Here is a 24,135-nt window from a genome sequence, read left to right as displayed (position 1 = left end):
ACCCCACCAGTGACTAGGCTGGGGGTGCACAAGAAGCTGGGAGGGGACACGGCTGGGACAGCTGACCCCAACTGACAAAGGGGTATCCCATACCGTACGACATCATGCTTAGCAATATAAAGCTGGGGGAAGAAGAAGGAAGGGGGGGACGTTCAGAGTGATGGCGTTTATCTTCCCAAGTCACCATTACGCATGATGGAGCCCTGCTTTTCTGGAGATGGCTGAACACCTGCCTGCCAATGGGAAGGAGTGAAGGAATTCCTTGTTTTGCTTTGCTTGCGTGCACGGCTTTTGCTTGACCTGTTCAACTGTCTTCATGTCAACCCACAAGTTTTCTCACTTTTCCCCTTCCGATTCTCTCCCCCATCCCACTGGGGGGAGTGAGCGAGCGGCTGGGTGGTGCTTAGTAGCCGGCTGGGGTTAAACCATGACACTTGCTATAGAAAAGGCATTCTGAATTCATCATCATTACTTTATCTCACACAGTATTCAAACAGCAATAAAGACAACCTACACCAATCCCTCCCAGACATTAAGCCCCTTGGTTTTCTTATGAACCATTCCATCACCTTGATTTTTTTTAAGCAACTTTAAATTCTACAAAAGACTGCATACCAGAATGAAAGCATGACTTATGAGTCACAAGAACATTATCTTGGTTCTGGTACTATACATACAGATTTTTTAAAAAATATGTATTACAATATATTATATAAAGCTTTGTGCTGAACATAAATACTTATTAAAGTACTACATGATAACAAAATAGCTACCTGGTTAGTAAGAGAATGGGATCAAGAAATTGTACGTAACTATATTTTCAAAACGGTGTTGAAACAAAAAAAGTGAAAAAAGCTGTATTTCATGAATTCTTACCTTTCTGTTTTGATCATAGGCAGAATCAATTCCCAGAATACTGTTGACTTCCACATAAGGATACTGTTTCTCAAGAACACTAACCACATGCTCCACTTTCAGCTGATCTCCTGTTTTTACTTTGTTATATATCTGAAAGGGGGATACGAATATAAGTTTACAGCTGCAACTGTAAAGCTTCTGTCCTTACCTTCTGTCCAAAAGTAAGTTGACCTGTCACCTGTATTCCAGTAATGATAAGGCATTAACAGCCAGATTGCAAAACATATTTTCACATTTATTAGCTGCAATAACAGCTCCTAAGCACTTGTAGCTCTTATAATTATTTTGCTTTACCTTGTAGTCATCCCAGTGAGATTGGACAGAGGTAAATGTCATTTATTTCTTTAAATAATAACTTGCATCTTTAATTAGAAAAGGTATTTGAGGGGGAAAAGTAGTGTTTTGGGGGAAAAAAGGCTCCAGTAAAGCATATGTGAAGTACTGTCCTTCCCTTCAGAACTGAAGACATGTTTATAAAAAATACAACAGACCTCACACAAAGTAGGTAACTGTTTCCCTCTTGAAAACACAAGATTTTATTTTGACTTACAAATACATACCAAAAAAAATGAGAATAAAAGTTACCACCAGTTTAATGTTACAGTATGCCCCAGCTTGTAGATTTGTACAACAATGTCAAACCACAAGTGAAAATGCATTTACTAGCACCTATATTATCCTTTGATGTGGCGAAAGTATGCAGCAGGAACTGTTCAGAACAAATTATAGTATTGAAGGGATACGGCACTTTAGAACTCATTGGCAGAATGAGCAGAGGCAGGATCAGAAAAATGTGCAAAACTGTTAAGTGTCACATTTAAATCTAGTCTCACTTGTTAAGGTTAGGTCAAAAGCACTTTACAAAGAAACATGTATTGTGTGGTACTAGTATTTGGAGATACTCTTCTTCCATTATCTACAGACTAGCACATTAACATAATCTTACATACATGGAAAATAATAAAACATTAATTTCCCTCTTAAATGAATACTTACAGACATGATGGTCTGGAAAGCATAATTATTGTCCATTTCTTGTGCCACATAATTGTATGTCCTAAGGAGGGCAACACCGGGATCCTGAAGCCCATCAACATCCTCCGAGTCATCAACCACAAAGACTAGTCCTATCCTGCAACCAAACAAATCCCCAGATCACGAATCTATTATACTTATAAATAATCAGCTCTTCATACAACTGTCAGCTACGATCATCATCTTAGACAAAGGCTTTTTCCGGAATAGACTGATAAGATTTTGAGCAGAGTGGCCAGGAATCAAACTTAGGACATATAATCTCTAATGGTGAGTCCATCAGAATCTTGCTTTTCATCTCTCTCATCCAAAGTACTTGCTTTTAAGTTTCTTTTGGACTGTTAAAGAAACCAAACTCTGTTTTGCTAGTAGCAAAAGTTATATTAAAAAAATTTCAAATAAGAAACAGTATTTAGTAAATGCTCTTCCCAACCACCAACACAAGATATCTAACGTTTCTACAGTGTCCTAGCAACGAGAATTTTACAATTGCAAAAGTCACAAAAATAAAACTGATGTAAAAAATTCCCGTTAAAACACAGTGATTACCTCAGTGGGATGTGGTTACTGAAGAACATCTCTGCCACATTCAGTAATTCTGCTGTGGTCTCGTGAGTAGGATCTACTATCAGCACCTGCATATAAATTGCAATTGAAAAGTTTCTGTTCCCTTAAGAAGTTCAAGATACGGGGTTTTGATTAGAGATAGCTTCATTCAGGTCTCAGTGCAGAATTATCATCAGTCCTATTTTATACACTGCCAGGGAGATGAGGCCCACTAAATAATAGTTTCTTCTAAAGTCCTTAAGTCTATTGTCTAAAATACCCTGTCTAAACCACTCCTTTAACCAGAAGAGACCGGACTACTTAGGTATTTCCTCTTTTACTCAGTATCCCCTAGCATCTAGGCTTCTGCCTCTGCATGTACACAAATCCACCCATTAAGATGTGGATGGGAGACAGATGTTTGTCAGAGCTGAGGAACACACATTGCTCTGCTCAACCCCCCGGAGAGCTGATGCTGCTAAGACATTCTCAGAGCAAGCCCAAACCAGATAGAACTGGGCCATGCAGAATGAATTTAGGGCCCTTTATTCATGCCAAGTGTTGCCTTTGCATTTAATAGTTTCAATGTTAAAAGTACTGAACTCCAGATAACAAATGCTCCCACAGCTTGAGGTGGTTCAAGTCCCTACTGGCCACTAATCCAAGGAGTCCTTTGTTCTATAGGACCACTTGACAAGAGTTACAGTGCAGAATTTACAAACTCCTTATTAGATCTAACTTTAAGTAGTTTACCTAGAGACTAAAAGGACACTCAGGATTAAGCTGAGGGCTGATGATCGCCTTTTGAAGTCTTGGTGCAAGAATTCTTTCTAACTGAAACAACTGAAGTTGGTCTTAACCCTGTCAAGAAGATACCAATTAACAAATTTGAGAGATTTCATTAATCAACTTCAGGTATTATCACAAAGTTGAAATGCACCAAATTCTCACTTGTCAGGCGATAGTTTTTTCCATTGATGAAGCAATCTGTGGTATCTAATAGATGCCAGAGAATCATGCTCAGTAATCGCTGAATCTCAGCCATAACTTACTAGTTAGAGCAAAACCTTTAGATCTGTCTCAAGATATTTAAGTGATCTCAAGATACTTAAGTGACAGAGAATCCAACATATATGTAGGTGAGTTGGAAAAGCTAACATCCCTGCTGTTGAAAAAAATGCACATTTCATTTCTAGTCAGATTACTACTTACAAAATTATGGAAGTTTTTTCTAATTTGTCTGATCACGCCTGGAAACGTGGGACGCAGCAGTTCTTGCACGTTGGAAGGCCAGGAATTATACCGACTGTCAACTTCGAGGTTGTTGATCCACTAAAAAAAAAAAAGGCATTTAAATGGTTGACAGTCCTCCTGCTCGAGTCTGAGACTGTAAAATATTTTAAAATCAGATACTATATTGAGAACTGTATGAATAAAAAGTTAAGCTTTTTAAAAAGAGCTAATTATATTTATAACCTTATTTTTCTTTTTTTCTTCACTGCAGTTTCAGAGCTGATTGTGAAGTAAGAACAGAAGTTCCCCTGGCAGCTTAAGAATGCACTGCCCAATGGCAAATAAGGTATTTCTTATATAAAACCATACGCACTGAAATGGCAGGGCTTCTGATGTCCACAGCATAGTCAGAATCTGATGGCTGGATGTTCAACTTCAGAACATTGTGCAAGGAAAGACCCTCAATTCCTAAGCTGTGCAGGCCTTCCATAACGTGAGCTTCATTGCGTAGCACATCAATCAAGCTGGAAGGAAAAGAAAAAATGTTGTTGAATTTTAAAAGACACAGCAAATAACTTGATCTTATGCTAAGGGTTAACAGATGAAAGGTATAAACAAGTCTGCCATGTCTATGCATTACTTCTTACTTATCACCTATTTCTAACTGTCCTAGGAAACTTGAGATAACTTAACCTATTCAATTATATTATATTTCTAGGAAAAACTACATTAAATAAAGATAACTAAAGCATGATATACATATGTAATTTCAATTCCACATTATTGAAACAAATCTTGACAAAGATATAGCGTGGTTTTCAGATGAAAACTTTATAGTGGTTTATCCTTTGAGAATCAGTCTACTATCTTCAGAATAAAATCTGTATGCTGACAGTCTTGGAGACCAAAATCTTGCTAGTCACAGCACAGATCAAAAGAACAGTACAAAGGTGACTTCCCATTCTAATATTCAAGGGCATTCCAGTTTTCACATCAGCTTTTTTTTTTTTAGAAATGCACTTGGCATAAGAGAAGGAACCATGATTTGCTTTTTCCAGTACTTAACAATTAAACCTAGTCTAGATATAGACTTTGTGAAGAAGGTTCAAAACTGTCTAAATTACTTTATTATCTATGCACAAGAGGATGCAAACTCCTAAACAGGATACAATTATTCTGAAAAAGAAAACATTCCTACCTAAATATGTCCTGAGTGTCTAAATCAATAAGTAGTCCATTGATGAACAGGGCAGAATCTCCTGGTTGTAATCCTAATGTTCCTTTGAAATACTGAAAGAAAGTAGAAGGCCATTAGAAGAATGCCCTGCACAGAAAAAAATTACTAGAGTTTAATGTGTCAGAGTTGTAGATTTTATCTCCCTTATTGCATTACATTACTTCTCAACTACAGTCTTTGCTGACTTTGTGCATCCATACCAGAGGAAAAAACAATTGAAGCTATTTACAGCATAGATACATAAATGGGACTTCTAATTGTTTCTGCATGATTCGGTAGTGCATTGGAAAGTCCCTGAGTAGACTTTTTAAATATAGTCAGATTAAATAATTAGAAATGCTTGAGAGAAGTAATTTAATTTTTTTTTAGCTAACAGCCAACAAAGAAAAATGGACAAATAGCATCCAGTTACCTGTCTTAGCTCTTTAACACGCAGTTTTGGGCAGAACAGACCGAAACTGCTGGATATTGCATGGAGCTCACTAGTGGAACTAACTACTGTGTTTAAGGTATAAGTTAAGTCCTGACCTAGTGGGTATGTTATCAATAAAAAGTAGATGAGCTGCCATTGTAGTCTGATCTCCCCAAAATCAGGCAGCACACAAATGGAAAAAGTCTTATCAATATTTTGGAATGTCTTCCAAGTACCTCTAAGAAGTACCCAATTTGAATGGATACTTGGCCCTGAATTGAGGGGCCATCACAGAGAACAATTTTGAATCAGAAGAGGTGAATAGAACACAGTCCTTCTGAAGCAAATTTCCCAACTCTAGCATGAAAAATTCTGTTTAAAAACTTAAGAGGTATTAGAAGAAAGCAATGTCATGTTTGTCTTGCTGTACCAGTTACAAAATTCTATTAAGAGGCATGATCAACACTGAAGGAGAAAAATAGTATTTGGATATTTAAAAACACTACTATCATGAAGAATGTGAGCAAAGCAAACAGAGGAATAGCAAAGTACCATGTGAAGTACCAAGAACAGGAAAGCAGCATCTAATCAGGAAGAATTTATGTATTTTATTAAATAAAAAAGCTCCCAGAAAAGAGCTGAGTACATGCAGTGTTAAATTGTATCTTTTTGTGGATAATTACATAGTAAACTATAACTTACTAATAGCAGTGAACTTCACTATCAAATAATATCCACACAAACTGAGTCATGCAAAGAACAGCTTTAAAAGGCAGGGTTAGGTCTAGCCGGATCTGGATCTAGTAGCCTAGACATACTTTGAATAAAAATGAATCCACAAAATCGTGGGTTTACCTGTGGACCAGTCTGATCTAACACATAACAGAAAAGCCACCAGGTAGCTTTAGCTTGCACTTACATTCTATACTTTGTCCCTTCCAGAACCACACCGGACGACAGTGTCAAACCGCATCCCTTCTTTTCTGATTTTATCGCTATTGAACAACAAGGGATTTCTCTTTCAGAACAGGAATCTCAGGGGACTTGTAAGTAGATTTCAGGTAACTTTGCATTTACTACTAGACTAGCCAAATATCATTGATTAGATTTTAAACAAAGACATAAGTGTATACTTAACATACTTTGTATTTTTCCTAATAATACCAAGTGAGACTGAAATGTATTAATAGATCAGCACAGATCATATAACAAAAGCTGTTGTTTGGCTTTGTTTTTATTACCATCTTACACTTCTATTTTGCACTCTATCCAGACTGCACTACCAGGTGTATTTTATTTGTACAAAATTCTGTACAAAAGCTTGTACAAAATTGCCAAGTGGCTATTGTTTTTTTCAGTGCTTTGCTAATGCCAAGTACACAACAGAGCTGTTGAAGCATTTTTCTGCAAACACCAGAGCCTACTCAATGACCTCCAGAGGTCCCTCTAACCTGGGTTTTTTTAATGATTCTGTTTCAAAGCACATGTAGACTTACTTGGATAGCTGTTAAATTTTATTCCTTCACTAGTTTCACTCTCAAAGCACCAACATTGGAACCATTTCCTCCACATAGTATGAATTATTCTAAGCCATGGCAGAAGGTTTCGAGTTTATTCTGTGACTTCCTTGTAAACACTGATGAATTCAGATATCTAAGCACCATCTCAAATTGGGTAATGAGAACTAAATTTCTTCTGCATCCTTAAAATTGTAAGAAGATGCTTAATATATTTGCTTGTCAAGCAATAGCTTTCTAACAAGCTACGTTTCATCCAGCTCAGACATTTTAAAATAATCTAAAAATAACTACATTTTGACTCTAATAACTTCCTCTAAAAAGCACTCGCACTTTTAACATCTAGTTGCCTTTGAGAAGTCCAGAATACAATCAAAACCTAAAATCAGTAACTTGAAGTCAGCCTTCTTTTTACTATTACCCAGGACAAGTACTGCTATGACATTCAGACTTCACACATCTGCTATACCACTCAAGTAAGAACTACGTCAGAGACTGAAAGAAGGCCACTCGGCAGGCACAGTCCTACAGTTAACGTATTAACCATCTCTATACAACTTTAGCTGGCAAGTCATGACTACAAATGTGTAACTTGGAAATGAAGCAAAGACTGATGTGACATAGACATCAAAATTTCTGCTGCTTCATTTTTGACACAGTGCTGTCCTGTAGATCAGATTAAGACAGTCTGCATGGAAATCCTGAGAACACCTACACTGTATGTTTTCTGTAACTAAATTTTCCCCCAGGGTTAACAACATAGTACTTCCATTGCATTTAAAGTTAATTTTATACAGATAAATAAATACAGTTACCAGATTCTGAGTTCAGATGCCAAACAGAAGGTCACTTTCATATACATTAACAAGTGCTTGCCAAATAACTATCAGAACACTTGACTACTGTAAACAACTATTGTAGGGGCAGCTCCGTGAACAAAATCCCATATCATCATTCCCCAACACAGTGATCTCACTCAAAGAATTTATGACTATTATTTTCCTATTTGAGCAAACAAGCTAAATTATGTTCCTAATCCATGTTTGGAAATCCACCACTTCTTTACTTCCCAGATGCATACTATGACAAAGTTGTGTGTGAAAATACCAGGCCATTATTTTGAGCAAAATTTAAACTTTTAAATAGAATCATTATTTTCAAAGCTTGAATTTATATTAAAACATAAGTGCAAAAGCACTGGGTTACTTTCTGGAAACATTACCTTTTGGTTCTCTTCAATTTCTGCTCTGAGTTCTGAAGAAACAACTGTTTTTGTTATGGCTCTACAGAAATAAAAACATCATGCTGTGAATCATCTTTCTGTTTACCTAATGGATAGATTAGATATCTACTTATCCTACTTTTTGTACCTTATATATAAATATATTTAGTCTCCTAATATAAAGAGCTGCAATCAGAAGCACTTGCACTTTGTGGTACCATTAAACAGTAGGATGCACTATCTTTTCTTATACTGTATAATTCAACAGAACATAAAAATGTTAACCACATGCCAACTCTTAGTGTCTAATTTCACATTAACCATAGAAGAGGGCAGCTGCCAGAAAGGTAGAGGTGGAGGCTGGCAGTAGAAAAAAAGAGGGATTTCACCACTGATTGTCGGTTCCCATTCCTTTCCCTACATTGGATCTAGGGATTGTGTCATCACAGAATGGGCGAGTACAGCTCACAGACCTGACTCAAAAGGCAATGAGAGTGCAAAGTCTACCTTAAGAAGCTATAAATAGCACAATCTTAATATCAGTTAGTGGGAAATAAAATCAGAATTCAGTTTCTTTTTACTCTCAGATATATCTCCACCTACTCAGAAAGGAGGAGCTCCTATAATACCATCTTCGCAACCCAGGCCATGGAATTTATCAAAAGAAATATATTTCTAGACTGGTTGGGCAGGCCAGATTATGACTCAATTTCTTGAAATTAATTTGAATATGCTCAATACAGTCATTGACAAAGTGCAAAAAACAGTGGAATTGCACATCAGTCTCTGGCACGAGATTGACTGGGCTGTTTGGCAAAGTGGATCCCAGAAGAAGAGTGGAATCCAGTGAATAGATAAACCTTAAAGCCACCAAACAGAAAACCTATCCAATAAATTCTTGAGGACTTGATGCAAAAGATTGAGAAGCATTTCGCAACAATAGCACAGATAATTCTGTCAAATTTTCCACCAGTCCACAGCAACTGCCATCCAAGAAAAACACTATAAGATCCTCTTTGTAATCACAGGCTGAAGAACTTCTCTGCATAAACGTTTGCTTCCAGCTAAATGGAAACTCAGACATTAACCCAACCAATGCTGCCTGTCTCAGGTTCTGCTCAGAAAAAAAGGTAGTAAGAAGACTTCCTAGAACTCATAATTAAAGTTACCTGGCCTTTGTAGGAAAGTTCTGACTGAGATCTTTCATGACCATCAAAGCATCCACAGGGGGAGCAGTTAAAATGCGAGCAGCAGTTTGAAAACTTAAATCTAGAAGTGAAAAAATAGAAGTCAAGAACTCTAAACTGAAAACAAGCCAATGCAGAGGCATCTTAACTTTAGCTTTCAACTTTTTTGCTTATTTGTTACCTATAGATACTTTTCTATCTGCACCTTTAGATACTTTTTTAAAAATCTTCTTCCTCGTATTCAACTTCTATTTGTTGCCTTGAAGTCAGTAACCCTTTCAAAATGAACCAATGTATCCTGTCTACAGGGTTGCTTCAGTGAGTCCAGGCCATCACTTTTTTTTCTGGCTGAGATGGGAGGATCTGCCCTTCAGAAGGGGTCTGGGTAATTGTTTCACAAGCTAGAAATATAAACAGCCATCTGTTGGATGTAGATAGATATATATAGATCTGTTGGATATGTAGATTCTCTGTGGCTACAACATATGTTCAGCATTTTGAATTACTCTTTTTTTCAGAGGATGACAAGCCTTTCCACAGACCTCTACAGATGATTTTCAGGGAAACAGGCCAGAGTTGCATGCAGGTGCTTTTGAAATACAGTTTTCTTTTGGTCTTGAGAAATCTCAGCTTTCCACACCACGAATGTGACCATGGAAAGAAACTTTTTGTTTCCTTTGCTTTTCTGCATTTAGCAGATCATACAAGTAGTCAGTTTAAGAGCAAGTGGCTTACTGTACTTCACAATATAGAAAGCAAACCTCATTTCCTAAGTCCTGTGAAGCAATCTTTCTAAAAGCTATTTCAACAGGATTCTACAAAGGCACTTTAGAAAATCCAGTATTTTCCAAAATAGGAATTTACAGTCAAACGCTCTCAGCTGTACGCAGCCACTAGCAACCTCATTTGCACGGAACACAAGACAACATTAAGTTTTTGCAGTACAATACCGAAAGTCTTCATACAGATTACCTTGTAACTGCCATACTTTCAAAGGTGCCATTTCATTGGTACTTTCCACGAGGTGTTTTCTAAGCTCTTTCAGCTCTTCTGTCAAGTCAGGATACAACTGCCTAAAAGGGGATGAGGGTAAAACAACTTCTGTGTTTCCTATAAGCAAGTCTGCTGCTAAGTTTAAAGAAACTAACATATGAAAAAGTATGCTGCTAACACATATGGATAACTCAGACATTTAAAAAAAGCAAAAGATCAGCATCTCTGCATCAAGTTTTTTGATATGACAAAGACAACAACTTACAACTGAGTTTTACCTTAGTTTTCCAAACAGAAATCCTTGCACTTCATCAATAGGGTCATTTTCGTCTATTACTGTAGCATTCACATCTGTGCCTATAAACACAAAGAGAGCAACACTATTACCAAGCTATTCAGAAACAGTTCTCACGCTCATTTTCATTAGTTTAACAAAACTACACTGCAGTAACCGAAAAGAAGAAAGAAAAGGCAAGTTTCAGGTTTACTTTTAGACCTGTATCCAACAGACATTACCTTTATAAATGAACACAGTAACAGCTGAAATAAAACCAAGTTGGATTATTGAGAAGGAAAAGCTTAAGATGAGTGGAAATCTCAGAGACCTAGGCATTGCAGAGGAATTCACTAGGACCTAGGAACTTTCAGGACGTGCCAGCTTTGTAGAGTCTAAACTTCAATTGTGAACACTCCCCTGATTTAAGCCCCAAAATACATGATAAAAAATAGTATCTGAGTAAAGTCCAATTCTGGGCTTAAACATCAAAAAGAAACCTGTGCAAAAGATTCACACGATCTCCTAACTAGCTGGACACAAGCCAGCTCCAATCTAGAAGTTTTATGCTCAAGTCTAACTAAAGGTCCTGACCTTTTAGATGAGTGTTTGCTTCTGGACAAGCCAAAACAGCACAGGCACGAATAAAAGACTGCCTACTCAAACTTCCCCAGAATCAGACAGGAGCTGGATGAGAACCATATACCTCTAACGGGCAGCTTACTATCTATGAGCTATTTGCAGCTCGTAACAATGCAAGTACAGTTTTTCCATTTTGTAAAACATTTTAGATTACTGCATCAATACTGGTATAAAACTTAACAGGTTTACAAATAACAAGTCTTCCCCAGAATTACTTCCCCCCACCCCAGCTGAAGAGACAAAGGCCTCCAATGTCCTATTCTACAAACAGTATCAGAGCTTTTGCTGACTTTTTGATGACAAATTAATGGAAATTCTCACACAGTAACAGAAATCTTAAGTTGGATCACCTCCTCCAATATGTTAGTTTCTCTTAAAATTAAAGACTTTTACAAATAAAGACCAAAGGTTTTATGTGTCTATACTCTAGATAGTGGCAAAACATTGCGAGTCAGAGTTTAGATCTGTATCTAGAAGCTGATAAAACTGCAAAATCCTAAAGAACCCAATTCAAAATCTGAGTTCTGTTCTCCACAACTTATCTCCAACTTAAAAAAAAAAAAAAAAAGAAAAAAAGAAGAAAATTCTTTTAAAGTCCAAGATAAAAGCAGGAAATTCTAGGGTTTTATATGTGTGTGTGAATGTCTAAATAAAAAGTATACACACACAGAGATTACCCTAACAAAATAGTTTTGGCAGGTGCATGAGAGTTTGCAAAACAGAGATCAGTCCTCTAAAGAAAGCAGCGAAAGCAAAAAATCATGCAGAATTCTAAGTTCTGTTTTCCCAAAGAACAGGAAACACATTCTGCTCTGAGGATGGATAAGCTAAGGCAAATTAAGGTAGAGGAATTGCTTTACATCTGCAGAGAATCTAGTTATCTGGTAAAAAATTAGTTGCATTAGTAGTGCCATTACTAAGATCTAGTGCAGAGTCACGACTCCATTGTGCCCAGCATTTTACAAAGACAGAAGACAAGTGCCATGGCAAAGATACGCTTCATAAAGAACATAATCCCAAAAGAGAGAGGAAGAGAAGTGATTTCAGAGCTGAAGAAAGAAGAATATCTGCAATTCAGACAAACAGTCATTCATATTAAAAGAAATATAAAACCATCTTTGCAAAATTAAAATGTTCACATTAAAATAGTTAAAATAATAATTCACCTTTCACCTGTGTATCATCCTTGGCCTTATATTCTGTACTTTTAATAGCCAGTTCCACACCATAGCCAGAGAGGTAGACTTTTTCTTTACTGGGATTCTGTAAGGAAAAGCAAACAGTACAATATTGCCACTTTTTGTTTTGATGTACAAATTAAAAGCTGCCATTTCCCAAAGCTAAGAAATCTCAAGCTGGTACACATTTCAGTCATAACTGGTAATGCATAAGTGAGAAACAAATACAATAAGTGATTCTGCAGTAATGTATATTTGCTGTAGTATTTCAACAAAACTTTTCAAATTTCAGACAGCAAAGATATCTCTATGAACCAAAAAAACCGCTGAAAACCACAAAGCAAAAAGCAACACAAAACAATGTTTTCAGGACTCAGCGTGTAAGCCAAGTACAGCAGGATAGACTTATGTCATCAAATCAGATAGAGGAGGGAAAGGAACTTCAACTGTGACATTCAAAAATGAAACATTCACTGAAGAGTTACAACAGAGAATTATAAAAAAATGGATAAATCGATGACTCAAGAGAGCCACATAATTAGTTCTCACTTTAATGGGAAACAAACATGGTCACTTGTTGAAAAGTATTTTGAAGTATACAGGAGTCATGCAACTGTATGAAGATCTATTGTGTAATACACTTAATTTTGAATGTAAATACTCCTCCCAATACTGATAAACAAATTACTTTTTAAAAGGAAAGTGGTGTATGCAGTGTATGACTTTATGTTATCAAAAGCGCAAATATCGCTAGAAGTGATCCAGCTGATGCTTTTTTTTGCATTCAAGTCTGGCTACGACCTACTACACTGCAGGTTTTAGCAACATTAAGCAATATTCAGGAAAAAAGTCAACTCAAATTTCTCAGACCTTTTGAAATGTAGAGTTAAACAGTAATCCAGTGGTTATGGGCAATTTAGGGGAGGGAGATGGAAACCAGGATAAATTGCACTAGGACTGGTAAGTGGTTCTGTAATAAAATTGCTACAGAAACAATGCCTTTCATTTGAAAATGGGACCTTAAGGTTAATCTCTGCTTTTCATATCGAGTAACTAAGTGGCCTGACTGTGGAAAGATCTGACTATTTCCTATAATCTAATATAGGTGGAGCAACTTTTTTTTTGATTAAACTCTGTAATTTATCTGGAGTTTAACTCTGCATTTGTAAAATCAAATGATAAATACTCTGAATTCCTCAGCTACATGCAATAAAAAATAAACTTTGAGTATTCCAAATAAATATCAAGCAGCAACACATGCAAATGTCAATTTAGAGGGAACAAACTTAGGCCATTTTTCTTTTATAAAACCCAGGCCAGTTACTCTTTCCATGTCAAAAACCTTTGTTACAATGCACAAATACACTTACAGCAATATAGTGTCGGAGGACATAAGTGATTTCTCGTGCTTCAGCCTTTAAAACAAGCTTCTTATGGTATCTGTAGAACTCCTCTGAGCCAATCTCGGCGTAAAGTATGACGACAGGACTTTCGGGGTTTGACACCGGGTATTTGTGGTCCCCTTTGAACAAAAATGGCTTTGGCCTAAGAGTGAACATTGAAGATTATCACACTGTGATTCATAGCATTTCCTCACTCAATGCAATACGCAAAATTTCTTTTTCACACATTTAATCACTCTTCCTGTCTTCACCGAATACATATGTCAAGCTATTCCCACATATTATCAAGGTCGGCAGCACTTGATGCATGTTGATAAAGCTTTGTTAAAAATGGACACATGAAAATGAAACAAGTAGCTAGGTGCTATTTTGAATCTAATATGATCCTTATTTTAAAAATTAACCACTTCCCCTAAATTTTCAATTAACTTTTTTTTCCCCTGATGGTGATTCATAAATTCTGTATTAAAAAAAAAATAAAAGGCTAGCAGAGAAAATGTTCCAGGAACTCAAATTCAAGAGGACCCTGTCCTTGCTTAGTATACAAACAAGAAAGTGAATGAGAAAACTATTTTCAACTTCTGTTTTTAAATTTTGTCTAAAATACAATGAAATATTTAAATTATTGCCAGTGAGTCAGAAAAGCATGTGAGCTATAGATGCCATATGTCTGCACATTGACAAAAAAACTCTTTATGCTTACAAAAACCAAAACTACCAAGATTACTATGAAGACAAATTGAAATTTTAGGTGGGTTTTTTTATAGTTTCTTTTTGTTACTAAAAGTTACAATCAAGTTCTGTTCTTGTAAAGAAATCTTAATTTGAAATATATTGTGTGGTAATAGTTTTCTTTGTTAATGCTAAGAAAATTATATAGGGAAAAAATACTATGCATGCTTCAAGCCATTCATGAAACGATCTGTGTTATATTAACTATCATTTTAATATGCAGCCCAGCTCTTTTTATTCTCCCTACATACATATTCCTTTACATATTTTTACATATTCCTACTTTCATATTCCTACTGTCCTTTACATATTCCTACTGTCCTTCAACAAATCATTTCCAACTTTCCCCATGCACTTTCAAAGCATTCCTCCTCCTAGCAGAATATCAAAGAGCAAGGGATAAGAAAACAATCATTCCAATCTGGATTCATAAGAAATAAGAGACTGCCACTCTATGCAAGCAACAGACAGTATAAATCAATACTGAAGAATGTAGAAACTACTGGTTTATTACAATCTCTTTACAGCAGTAAGTCTAACTAGGTTAAATTTTAAGAGCTAATCCAATGATAGGAAATTAAGCAAATACCTTTCTGAAGCTGCCTGTAAAAGGTTTACAAGAGAGTCAAATTCACACGTCTTCTCCCCATGCACAGCAAAAAATAGGGTACAGCCCTTTGGTGGAGGTTCATCTGCTGCTATCTGTATTAAAATATTTGTAATAAAGTAGGTTGAATGTTTGTCCTTAGAACAAGTGAAAATGATAACAGCATAGCTCTGTAGCAATTGCTCTTCTTCGATTTCCTAAATTCCAAACTAGTACTTCTTCCCTGTTTATTACATAATTTAAATGCAAGGTAAAAACTGCAAAATTGAGAATTAAGTCTTAACTTATTACAAATAGTTTTCCAGTCTATTACTGTAATATTAGTTCCAGGTACAAAAAGCGAGGCTTGCAATTGTGGAGTTTTTGGTTGGGGTTTTTTTGCATTACACATCAGAAACCTCTATATTTATTAAGCATCAAATGATAAAATTATTCCAGATGAAAAAGGAAGATGTCTCCTAGTATTACTTGGATAAAGCACATTGTAATGTGAGACAATTTGCAATGAGCTATATGATACCCTGAGTTTGAAAGAGAACAGCGAGTACAACAAACTTCCATTTATGGGTTCTAATCATTAGAGCTACATATTCATGGATTACTATCTTCAAGGAACAGCAGCAGCAAAACAAGTACCAACGGAGCCATAGGGATTTTCCTCATAAGAATCTTTACACATTTATTAGTGCAGCGGGCATCAAAGATAGGCAGACATTTCAAAATCCCAATTCTTTAGTCTACTCTAGACAGATGGACTCACATTTGGCACCCAATGAAATTAGAATATGCATATGCTCTTCAGCTCAGATGAATGACGCACTTAATCAGTTCAAGATTTTTGATATTCTCAAATGTCTCCTTACACAGCTTGCTCCTTCCTGGGCTTTACGTAATGCTCAACAAATCATTTGAGGAGTTCCCCTGTGCTGTACTAACCTGTTGAAAAGCTTGAACTGTTGCAGAATAGGAGCGTAAAGACAAGGAAAATTTCAACAAATTCTGCTGCAAAGGTGACAGACTCTGGCAGGCCACTTTCAGCATTTCCTGGTAAGAAGAATAATCACTACCTGCAAAGCCAAAGAACAAGCAGTTACCTTTCTATACCGTATTCTCATTGAAGAGGGGATTTTTCATCTTAATTGTGATTTATACGAAGAGAAGACCACGACATTAATTGTAAATATGCACATGACCGTTCCTCCTCAATTTTCGTTACAGCCAGGTCAGATGGATGAGACTGAAGTTCAATAGAGAGCTATGATCTACACTTACATACGTTCCTGAGGATGCAAACATAGGCTTGGAGAGGAGGGAAACAGTTAAAAGCTCCCTTTTAATTTCAGTTGAGAAATAGAAACACAGAGAAAAAGCATTTATAATATTTTATACTTCACACTGAAACAGAAAGTGGCAAGTAAAACATGTTTCAGACTCGTCCACTACAGCTTTTGTCAAACAGATACCCAAAAGCCTTGAGCACTTCACAGTAAAAACATTACTGAAATCAGTCTTCAGTTGACTTGTACAATACTAACACAACAGAACACAAAACATTTTAGTTTATTTTTCAACCATGTCAACTATCAGTCATCATCAAGAAAAGTATTATGAAAACTTACCATCATGTTCAGATGTCTTAATATTTTCACTGGCTTCAACAAAATTCCAGAATTTTTCTTGACCTTCTTCTGATAAAAATTCACTGAGTAAGAAGAGAAGAGTTAGCTAGATCTATGAATTTTCTCTCAAGTTACAATTCTAATACATTGTAAAGCTTTACAGAAAGTTAGCTCCTACCATATGTTTACCTATATCAGAAAACCATATGTTACTAGAAAAAGCAGACTAGGAAAGCTAAACACCAAACAAACGCGAACAAATAATAGTTGCAGGCCAGGACAAACACATGGTACATGAAAGAAGCTTGTAAAGCACCTATTAATCTCTCAAAGACCCCTGGCAGACAGCAGTGGGCATGCTGGGAGCTCTCCTCCCTAATGCATTTCTTTGGTAGCTATCTTCTGTGAGAAACATACCTTTTTGTTTACTTTGCTGTAACAACTGAAGTTTGTTGGAACTACTAGCTTTGGTGGGTTGGTTGGTTTGTTTTTAAGTGAGCAAAAGGAGAAGTCACAGCTTCAAATCATGATGTTGTAATTCACCATATATTAAGCATGTGATTAGGTAGGTATACAACAGTAGATAGTAAAATAATTCTCTAAACATGGCTAACAACAAATACTTTATCGTGTCTAAAGTTGTAACATGCTTCACATGCTAAAGGATGCTACCACACGAGATTTGGAGGCTACTACCTGCCCCAACAGCTTGCGTGTTCATTTCAACCTGTTCTGACCTAAGGTGATAAGTACTTCTTGAACAATTGGGTAATGAATTGCAGTGCTGGGCTAAGTAAATTGAACAGCAGGAATGATTTTACACTGCGGTGCTATATCATTCTGCAATTCACTCCAGATGAACAATCCTACTTACCCAAAGTCTTTGAATATAATGGTTAGGTTATATATCAAGCCTTTGGCACATTATTTTAATTATTTGCTTACTATTTCAGTCTCTTAGGGTGAGCTTTTCCCCAGCAAATGTCTTGCATTGTCAGGGTATTTAAATCCTGGCATTAACACCTGAGCTTTGCATTTGACTGCTTAAGGATTTTCCAGTCTTCAAACTTCAGCTTCTATAGAGAAGGTTACAGAAAAGTAATTTCACCTATGACACACTTGTCCTACCACCCAAAGCCGTGCCCATCTGAATGAAACCCACCAATGCTCAACTATTTTCGTGTGAACCAGCCTGTGGTAACACAGGCAGAATGCCATATGTGGCAGCACCCTTAAGTGAAACAAAATTAAACACACACACACGCTTATGCAAAAATCTAAAAGTCCTATATTGCTTAGACATCTCCAAATTACAATAGTGTAAAATGAAGTGATGGGGACTTCTAAAGTGCTAAGTAGACTGGCAGTGGAAAGGCAGCATTTTGCTTTCTTTTTTCTTTTTAAATAGCGTCTTTTTTAAAAAAAAAAAGAAATCTTTAATACCATAGAAGAAATCTCCCCAGGCTGAGTTGCACAACTCTTAACAAAGCAGTTGACTTGAAATAATCAATGCACAACTCATACGAACAAAGTTAAACTCAAGTTTAACTGAGCTAAACGTACGCAAGCAACGGATACATATCAAAACATATAGTCGTCACTGAAGTCAAAAATCTTTTACTATGGAATCTTACAAGACCATGCTAAACCTCTCCATCTAGTGCTTTGAGTAAAACTTCATAAGGCAAAAGTACTTACTATGGAATTAGTGTTATTAATGTTTGTTCTAATGCACAATGAAAGAATTTATCACGCTAAAAACTACTACTATCTCCTTTAAAAAACTCATCCCATCTCCCCAAGCACAGCAATGATCATGTTCAACTATGTGTTAATACTGCCAATGAATTATTAACGACCAGAACCCAAAGCACCACAAAACAAATGAAAAAGAGAACACATTACTTTATCATCTAAGCATATTCTGATTTGTCAATGAAAAAATCACAATCCACTTACCTTGTTTCAAGTAATAAAGGAGTTGAAGACCACTTTGTAGTTAGAGATGTTGTGACAGCCTTAGAATCTCCTTTTACAAGTGAAGAGCTGAACCAGATTCCAAGAACTGCAATAAGTATTCCCATTTTATAGAAGAAACCTAAAAAAGATGAAGAAAAAAAAAGTTAGTTTTGCATTGTCTCTTTTTATAAATACAGAATCTCACGTATATTAAGGCATATTTTAAGATTCAGTGGCCCATTTAATGCAATGCATCAGTGAGATAATCATAGTCTCACCTGGGCTTACAAAATCAAAAATACTATGCAAACATGAAAAGAGACAAGGATTTTGAGCTGCAATTACATCTAACTCAATTCCAGCTTCCTCTACATTTACGCTTTCAAACCAACTTCTGTTCTGGGACACCCACATCATATACTACTGGCTTTAAGAAGAGGTATTACAAACCGCGTATTTCAAATTAGTTGGAAAACCAACTCACTGTTCTCTTTATGGGAGGTACAGTCACATTTTGTATTTGCACAAATACATCAGCCGGTGTACTAACCAATGTCAGAAGAGCCAGGCAAGGTTAAGGTTCCCTAGTCAGCCCTTTAGGTTCTGCTGGCTACAGTGGACTTCTTCTCCGGGGAATGAAGAAACAAGCATTTCCTGGATGCACTAAATACCACCAACTTCAGAAGCTGAAAAATGAATGAAATAATGAAGATAGACTCAAATGATACAATTTACTGCAAGAAATGAGCCAGGGGGAAAAAAAAAGCCATTTCTTCATTGTCCTTCATGTGTACTTTCATGCCTATATATTCTCTGACCTATTCACTGTAACACAAGCTGAGTGGAATTTCCTTGCCCACAACTCTTAAGCTTATGGAAGACTTGAATTCTTCTGTTAGCTTTCCATTACAGTCTCCAAAAATTCAAGCTTTATTTCCCCTCTCTGACTACAGTATAAAATACACCCAGGCGCTCTCTCACTTCTTAATATTTTTCTGGATAACTCATTTCCCATTCATCCCCCAATTGGAAAAATAGCCCACTCAAATTCCAGGTATATCGCACCCGACAGCCTGTCAGGATCTAACTCGTGTCTCTTTTTCATGATGATCTCAGTGTAAAAAATAGTCTTTGCATATGTGTTATAGATCTGTAGCTATAGCTTTACCTGTATATATATAGAGAGATGACAAAACCACCTCATCCTACTCCCTTTAAAGCTTTACACTACTCCAGCTAAAATTCACCAGCAATCGCTCACCCATTGCTCTTGCTGTATCTCAATGTCCTTTCTTTCAGATTAAAACCAGAAATGCCCTGCTACAATATACGAAGAGCAACTTGCTCAGCTGCACACGACATTTGTTTTACGCTGCACCTGGGAAGCAGACAGATGGCATCGCATGACAGGGCACGGTTACAACTACCACTCGCTGCGTGCACAGGAGGAAGCTCAGTCAATATTTGTGGAGTGAAACCTTGGCTTCCGCCAAGCGCAACAAAAAAACAAGGTTTGCAGTTCCCCCCAGAATCGGGTCCTTCTTATCCACTGCAAATCATACACAGTAGTTTGGAACATGTAAATGAATATACTGTACAGCATTCTTACGATTAAAACTCCCATGCTACTCTCTCATGCCTGTTTTCTCATTCTGTGAAAGACTGTAATAAAAGCCTTTTTCTGTATGAAATAGGAGGGAGGAAAAAAAAGGACACATTGTCACCCGACACCAGTTTAGCCAACTGAAAACCTGCACATTAGAAGTATCTACACTCCCTGAGTAGTAAGAGCCATAAAACAAAGGAAAGACCAGTATCTCAAAGAAAAATAAAAATACACCACGGAGCACAGAAGAGGTAAGAGGCACAGGAATGAACATAAATGACATGAGGAGATCCAGCTGTGTTGTGTGCGAGATAACAAAGCAAAAACCAATCTGAATTACAACATTGTAAAGTGGATTTTTCAACCCTCATTTGTTTTATAAATATTTTTCCTCCTTATCTTTCCTCCCGTTACTCCGTTTAAAATACAGTTGACTTCTGGAAACTTGCACATCCTGCCTTAGAGAAAGGAATAAATCATCCCATAGCCGCGGGTCCTGGCAGACTGAGAGAGCACTGACCTCTGCCACGTACGGTGAAGTCTGCCTGGTAGCAAGCGGGTAAAATGCTCCACTTCAAGGAAGGCAAAAGAAAAAAGACCTACTGCTTGGACAAAGATGCCACAACGCTGAAGTAAGGTCTGTCTGAACCGAGTAAAGATCGCTGAGAACGCCCGGATCGCTTCTGTCTTCTAAAGCGCGAGTATCGTCTTGCTGTGTTGTAGATACCGAAACTAAAACATGGCGTTTAACCGGTTAGTCCCAAATCGCACGCGTGAAGAGCTTTGACTAGAAATAATTTGTTCCAGCTACTGGTCAGCATCCAGCGAGCTTTCATAAAAACCTGACCCGCCGCACTACGCGTCCGATACAAGGCGCGCTGACTGAACGGCGGTAATGCAGACAACGCTGACGGCCCAAAAAAAAACCCAATTAAGATAAAAACCCAATCAATGGCGAAGGGCGCTTAACCCCCGAGCGCGGCCTCTGAAGGTCTCCAGCCTCCCTCCGCTCCCACGGCCGCTGACTGACCGACCCCAGCGAGGCGCAGAGGCCGCACGCCGATGGAGGGGCCCCGCCGCCGACCCGCCGCAGCGGTGCCGACCCCGCAGCGACGCTCCTCTCCGCAGGGCCGAGGGGCGGCGGCGTAGCGGTTCCCGGCACCGGCCGCCCGCTCCCACCCAACCCGCCGCGCCGTCACCGCCCCCCGGGCCCGCCCAGCCCCGCGGCCGCTGCCGGCCCCCCCGCACGGCGGAGGTGCCCTGAGGGAGGCGGCCCCGGGCCCCGCCGGCGGCTCCCTCGCGCCCCTCGGCCGCCCCGCCGCGCGCCCAGCCGCCTCAGGCGCCGCCGCGCCCGCGCCCCCTCCCCTGCCCTGCCCTGCGCGCGGGTCGCCGTGGTAACCGCACCTGCCAGCGGCCGCCACGCTCCCTTCCGGCTCGTGCCGCTCCCGCCGCTTCCGGGCACAGCGCTTCCGCTGCCGGGCGAGAGGGGCCGCACCGCCATAGAGTTATAGCGGGGCAGCGCCAGAGCGTCACCTGGCCGCCATCTTCGGGGGGTCTTGGCGGGGGCGGTCCGGCTCCCTCCTCCCGCCGCGGGACGCAGCCGTTCCCGGGGCCGCTGGCGCCTGGCGCAGCGCAGCTCGCAGCCCCTCAGCCCTCAGAGCGGCGTTACCGGCGTCCTGCGCGTCCGCGGAGCGGCAGCCCCGGTAAGGCGGCAGGCGGGGCGCGGGCCCGTGTCGGGCCAGCTGCCTGTTACCGCCCAAGCCCGGCGGTGAGGAGCGGGCGGGGCCCGGCCGGAGCCACCGCGGTTCTTCGGCTGCGCTCGCTGGAGCCGGTGGCTTTAAAGAGCCGCGTTAGTCAGACCTGCGGGGCGGCGGGGAAGCCAGCGCCGCCCGCCACGGGCCTGTCGGCGAAACGCGCCCGGCCCCCAGGGAACGCCCGCGGCCCGGCCGGCGGCTGCAGCCTGCGCCGTGCGGGGGGCGGGTGGCTTCGGGCGCTGCCGCGCTGAAATCCCGCTCCCGTCAGCAGCCGCATGGCGGGTTCTTCCTCACCGCGCACCCTGCGTGTGTTGGCACACCGTCACCTGCAGGCCGGGGGGCACATCTTAAAACGTGAGAGCAGCCGTGCTGGGTCCGTGCGGACCTGTTCAGTCCATGGCTACGTCCCTACCCGAGCCGCGGGGCACTCGGGTAAGAGCGTGAGCTCAGGACAAACAGAGCAGTGATTTTCCCAGAACATTTGTGCAGTCTCAGTTTGAGAAGTAGGTAATTCCAGAGACAAGGGTGGAACCAACGTTGTTTCTTTCATTAACTTGTCTAGCTGGCAACCTGTCCTGTCAAAAAGAGTCCCACAGCTTCGTCACACTGTGCAAAGAACAGCTCCTTTCACTTGCTCATCTGTTTACAGTGTACATGTGAGGGGAAATGAAAGCAGCATATGGCAGGTACAAAACAGTTGTTCTTTATTCATCTTCTCTATACCATTTATGGTTTTGCAGCTCTCCCTCAGAATTCCCTCTGAACGGTCCCTTTTCCAGCCCGAAGATGCCAGCCCCATGTACCCATTCTTCACGTGCTCCGTGTCCGATAGTCCTTGCCACATCCTCTGAACGTTCCGTAGTGTTACTGTGATCTTTCTGAGCCACGGGGATGGGGGAGGGAACCGCACATCTCATTCAAGAGGTGTTGAGCCCGAATAAAACCCGGAGTCCAGCCAGGCAAAGTAACTTTGACAAGGGTAAGGGCAGTGTCCCAAGAGTCAAGCCGCAGGACAAGTCTCAAGTCCTGATCGATGGTCACCCTGAGGAGCAGTATCCCACCGAAGTGAACTGAACCGCTGTCCCTGCCCAGAGCTTCCTCAACAGCTGTTGTGGGGTTGCTCACGACACAAACCTGAAGGGTGCGCAAGGCAAAATTAGGGATTACTCAAATGTGATTCTGTAACTACAAGGTTTTCTTTCTGGTTTAATTTTAAAATATTACTAAAACTTTGAAAATGACAGTTGCTTATCTGATGTTGTCTCTGAGCCTCAAGACACAAGGACCTAAACGAGAACAATGTCATGGGAAATAGTGGTGTGCGCGATCAGACAGGAGGCAGCCCCGCGCTGGCGGCGTCTCAGGGTTGCAATGTGCGTAGTCACCATGGGGATTTTTAAATTATTTCTTTTTTCACCTCTGTCCCAGTTCGTAGCAGGTATTTACGCCAGAGACGAGGGATGTTGGAGTCAGGTGTTCATTGATGCAGCCCGTTTATTTGCAAAGTCCCCTTTCCCTGAGCACAGCAGGCGCGCACCAGCAAAACTCCATTTCCCGTGTCAGGCCGGCGGTTGCGATCTGCTCCGCCTTTTCTCGGCGCCTTGCGCTCTGCGCAGCCCTCCCCGACCTCAGGGCGCTTCCGTGATCCTTAAATTGGGAAAGAAGCAGCGAGGGGCAAACCTCTCGCCGAGTGCTGTCGGCAGAATTATTTCCATGTACGCATCCGTCGTACCGTGGTGCTGGCAGCGTGTAACACCCGCTGCAACGGGCCAGCCCGGGCCCCTGCCGCCCCGGTGCGAGAAGCGGGAGGGCGAGAGGGGCTCGGGCCCGCGGGGCGCTGGCAGGGCGGGGCCGGCCGGGCAGCCCTGCCTACGGCACCGGCGGGGGTGCAGGCCGCGGGGGCCAAGGGAAGGGGCACGGGACGGGGCTCGCCGGACGGGAGGAGCACCCGGGGGCGGGGCGTGTGCCCGGGGGAACGGGGCGGGACGCGGCGCCCGCCGCTGCGCCTGCAGCTGCCACCGGGGGGGGCGCGGCCGCCGGCTGGCCCCGCCCCCGCCGCGT

The 24,135-nt window shown here is 40.3% G+C and overlaps 1 protein-coding gene and 1 long non-coding RNA gene across 6 annotated transcripts in view; one reads left to right on the top strand and one right to left on the bottom strand.

Moving 5' to 3' along the window:
* UGGT1 (UDP-glucose glycoprotein glucosyltransferase 1) overlaps window positions 1-21,475 on the bottom strand; it is a 48,942-nt gene extending 27,467 nt beyond the window's left edge. Inside the window, exons 1-18 of one of the 4 annotated variants that reach the window (XM_075158057.1) lie at window positions 21,265-21,475; window positions 19,265-19,400; window positions 18,715-18,853; window positions 16,756-16,838; window positions 16,073-16,203; window positions 15,119-15,231; window positions 13,765-13,939; window positions 12,383-12,479; window positions 10,579-10,657; window positions 10,280-10,380; window positions 9,290-9,389; window positions 8,121-8,181; window positions 4,931-5,022; window positions 4,106-4,256; window positions 3,712-3,831; window positions 2,503-2,588; window positions 1,915-2,050; window positions 877-1,008 (exon numbers count right to left, since the gene is read on the bottom strand). In XM_075158057.1, coding sequence (XP_075014158.1) covers window positions 877-1,008; window positions 1,915-2,050; window positions 2,503-2,588; window positions 3,712-3,831; window positions 4,106-4,256; window positions 4,931-5,022; window positions 8,121-8,181; window positions 9,290-9,389; window positions 10,280-10,380; window positions 10,579-10,657; window positions 12,383-12,479; window positions 13,765-13,939; window positions 15,119-15,231; window positions 16,073-16,203; window positions 16,756-16,838; window positions 18,715-18,839 — 1,782 coding nt within the window. In that variant the 5' untranslated portion in view covers window positions 18,840-18,853; window positions 19,265-19,400; window positions 21,265-21,475. Of the gene's footprint in view, window positions 1-876; window positions 1,009-1,914; window positions 2,051-2,502; window positions 2,589-3,711; window positions 3,832-4,105; window positions 4,257-4,930; window positions 5,023-8,120; window positions 8,182-9,289; window positions 9,390-10,279; window positions 10,381-10,578; window positions 10,658-12,382; window positions 12,480-13,764; window positions 13,940-15,118; window positions 15,232-16,072; window positions 16,204-16,755; window positions 16,839-18,714; window positions 18,854-19,264; window positions 19,401-19,975; window positions 20,072-21,264 lie in introns of those variants that run through there. The other 3 variants (XM_075158059.1, XM_075158056.1, XM_075158058.1) reach the window with 3 other exon arrangements.
* A 263-nt stretch (window positions 21,476-21,738) lies between these two features.
* Window positions 21,739-23,317, top strand: LOC142085764 (uncharacterized). 2 transcript variants are annotated; one of them, XR_012674816.1, is made up of 2 exons: window positions 21,739-22,023; window positions 22,637-23,317. It is a non-coding gene; the product is annotated as an uncharacterized LOC142085764 (long non-coding RNA). The 2 variants fall into 2 exon arrangements; XR_012674817.1 differs by having other exon boundaries at window positions 22,815-23,000.
* Window positions 23,318-24,135: the final 818 nt, after the last annotated feature.

The sequence above is a fragment of the Calonectris borealis genome, chromosome 9 (assembly GCF_964195595.1).
Source record: "Calonectris borealis chromosome 9, bCalBor7.hap1.2, whole genome shotgun sequence".
Taxonomy (NCBI): domain Eukaryota; kingdom Metazoa; phylum Chordata; class Aves; order Procellariiformes; family Procellariidae; genus Calonectris; species Calonectris borealis.
The sequence above is the reverse complement of the archived record's forward strand: the minus strand, read 5'-3'. Positions and strand labels throughout refer to the sequence as shown.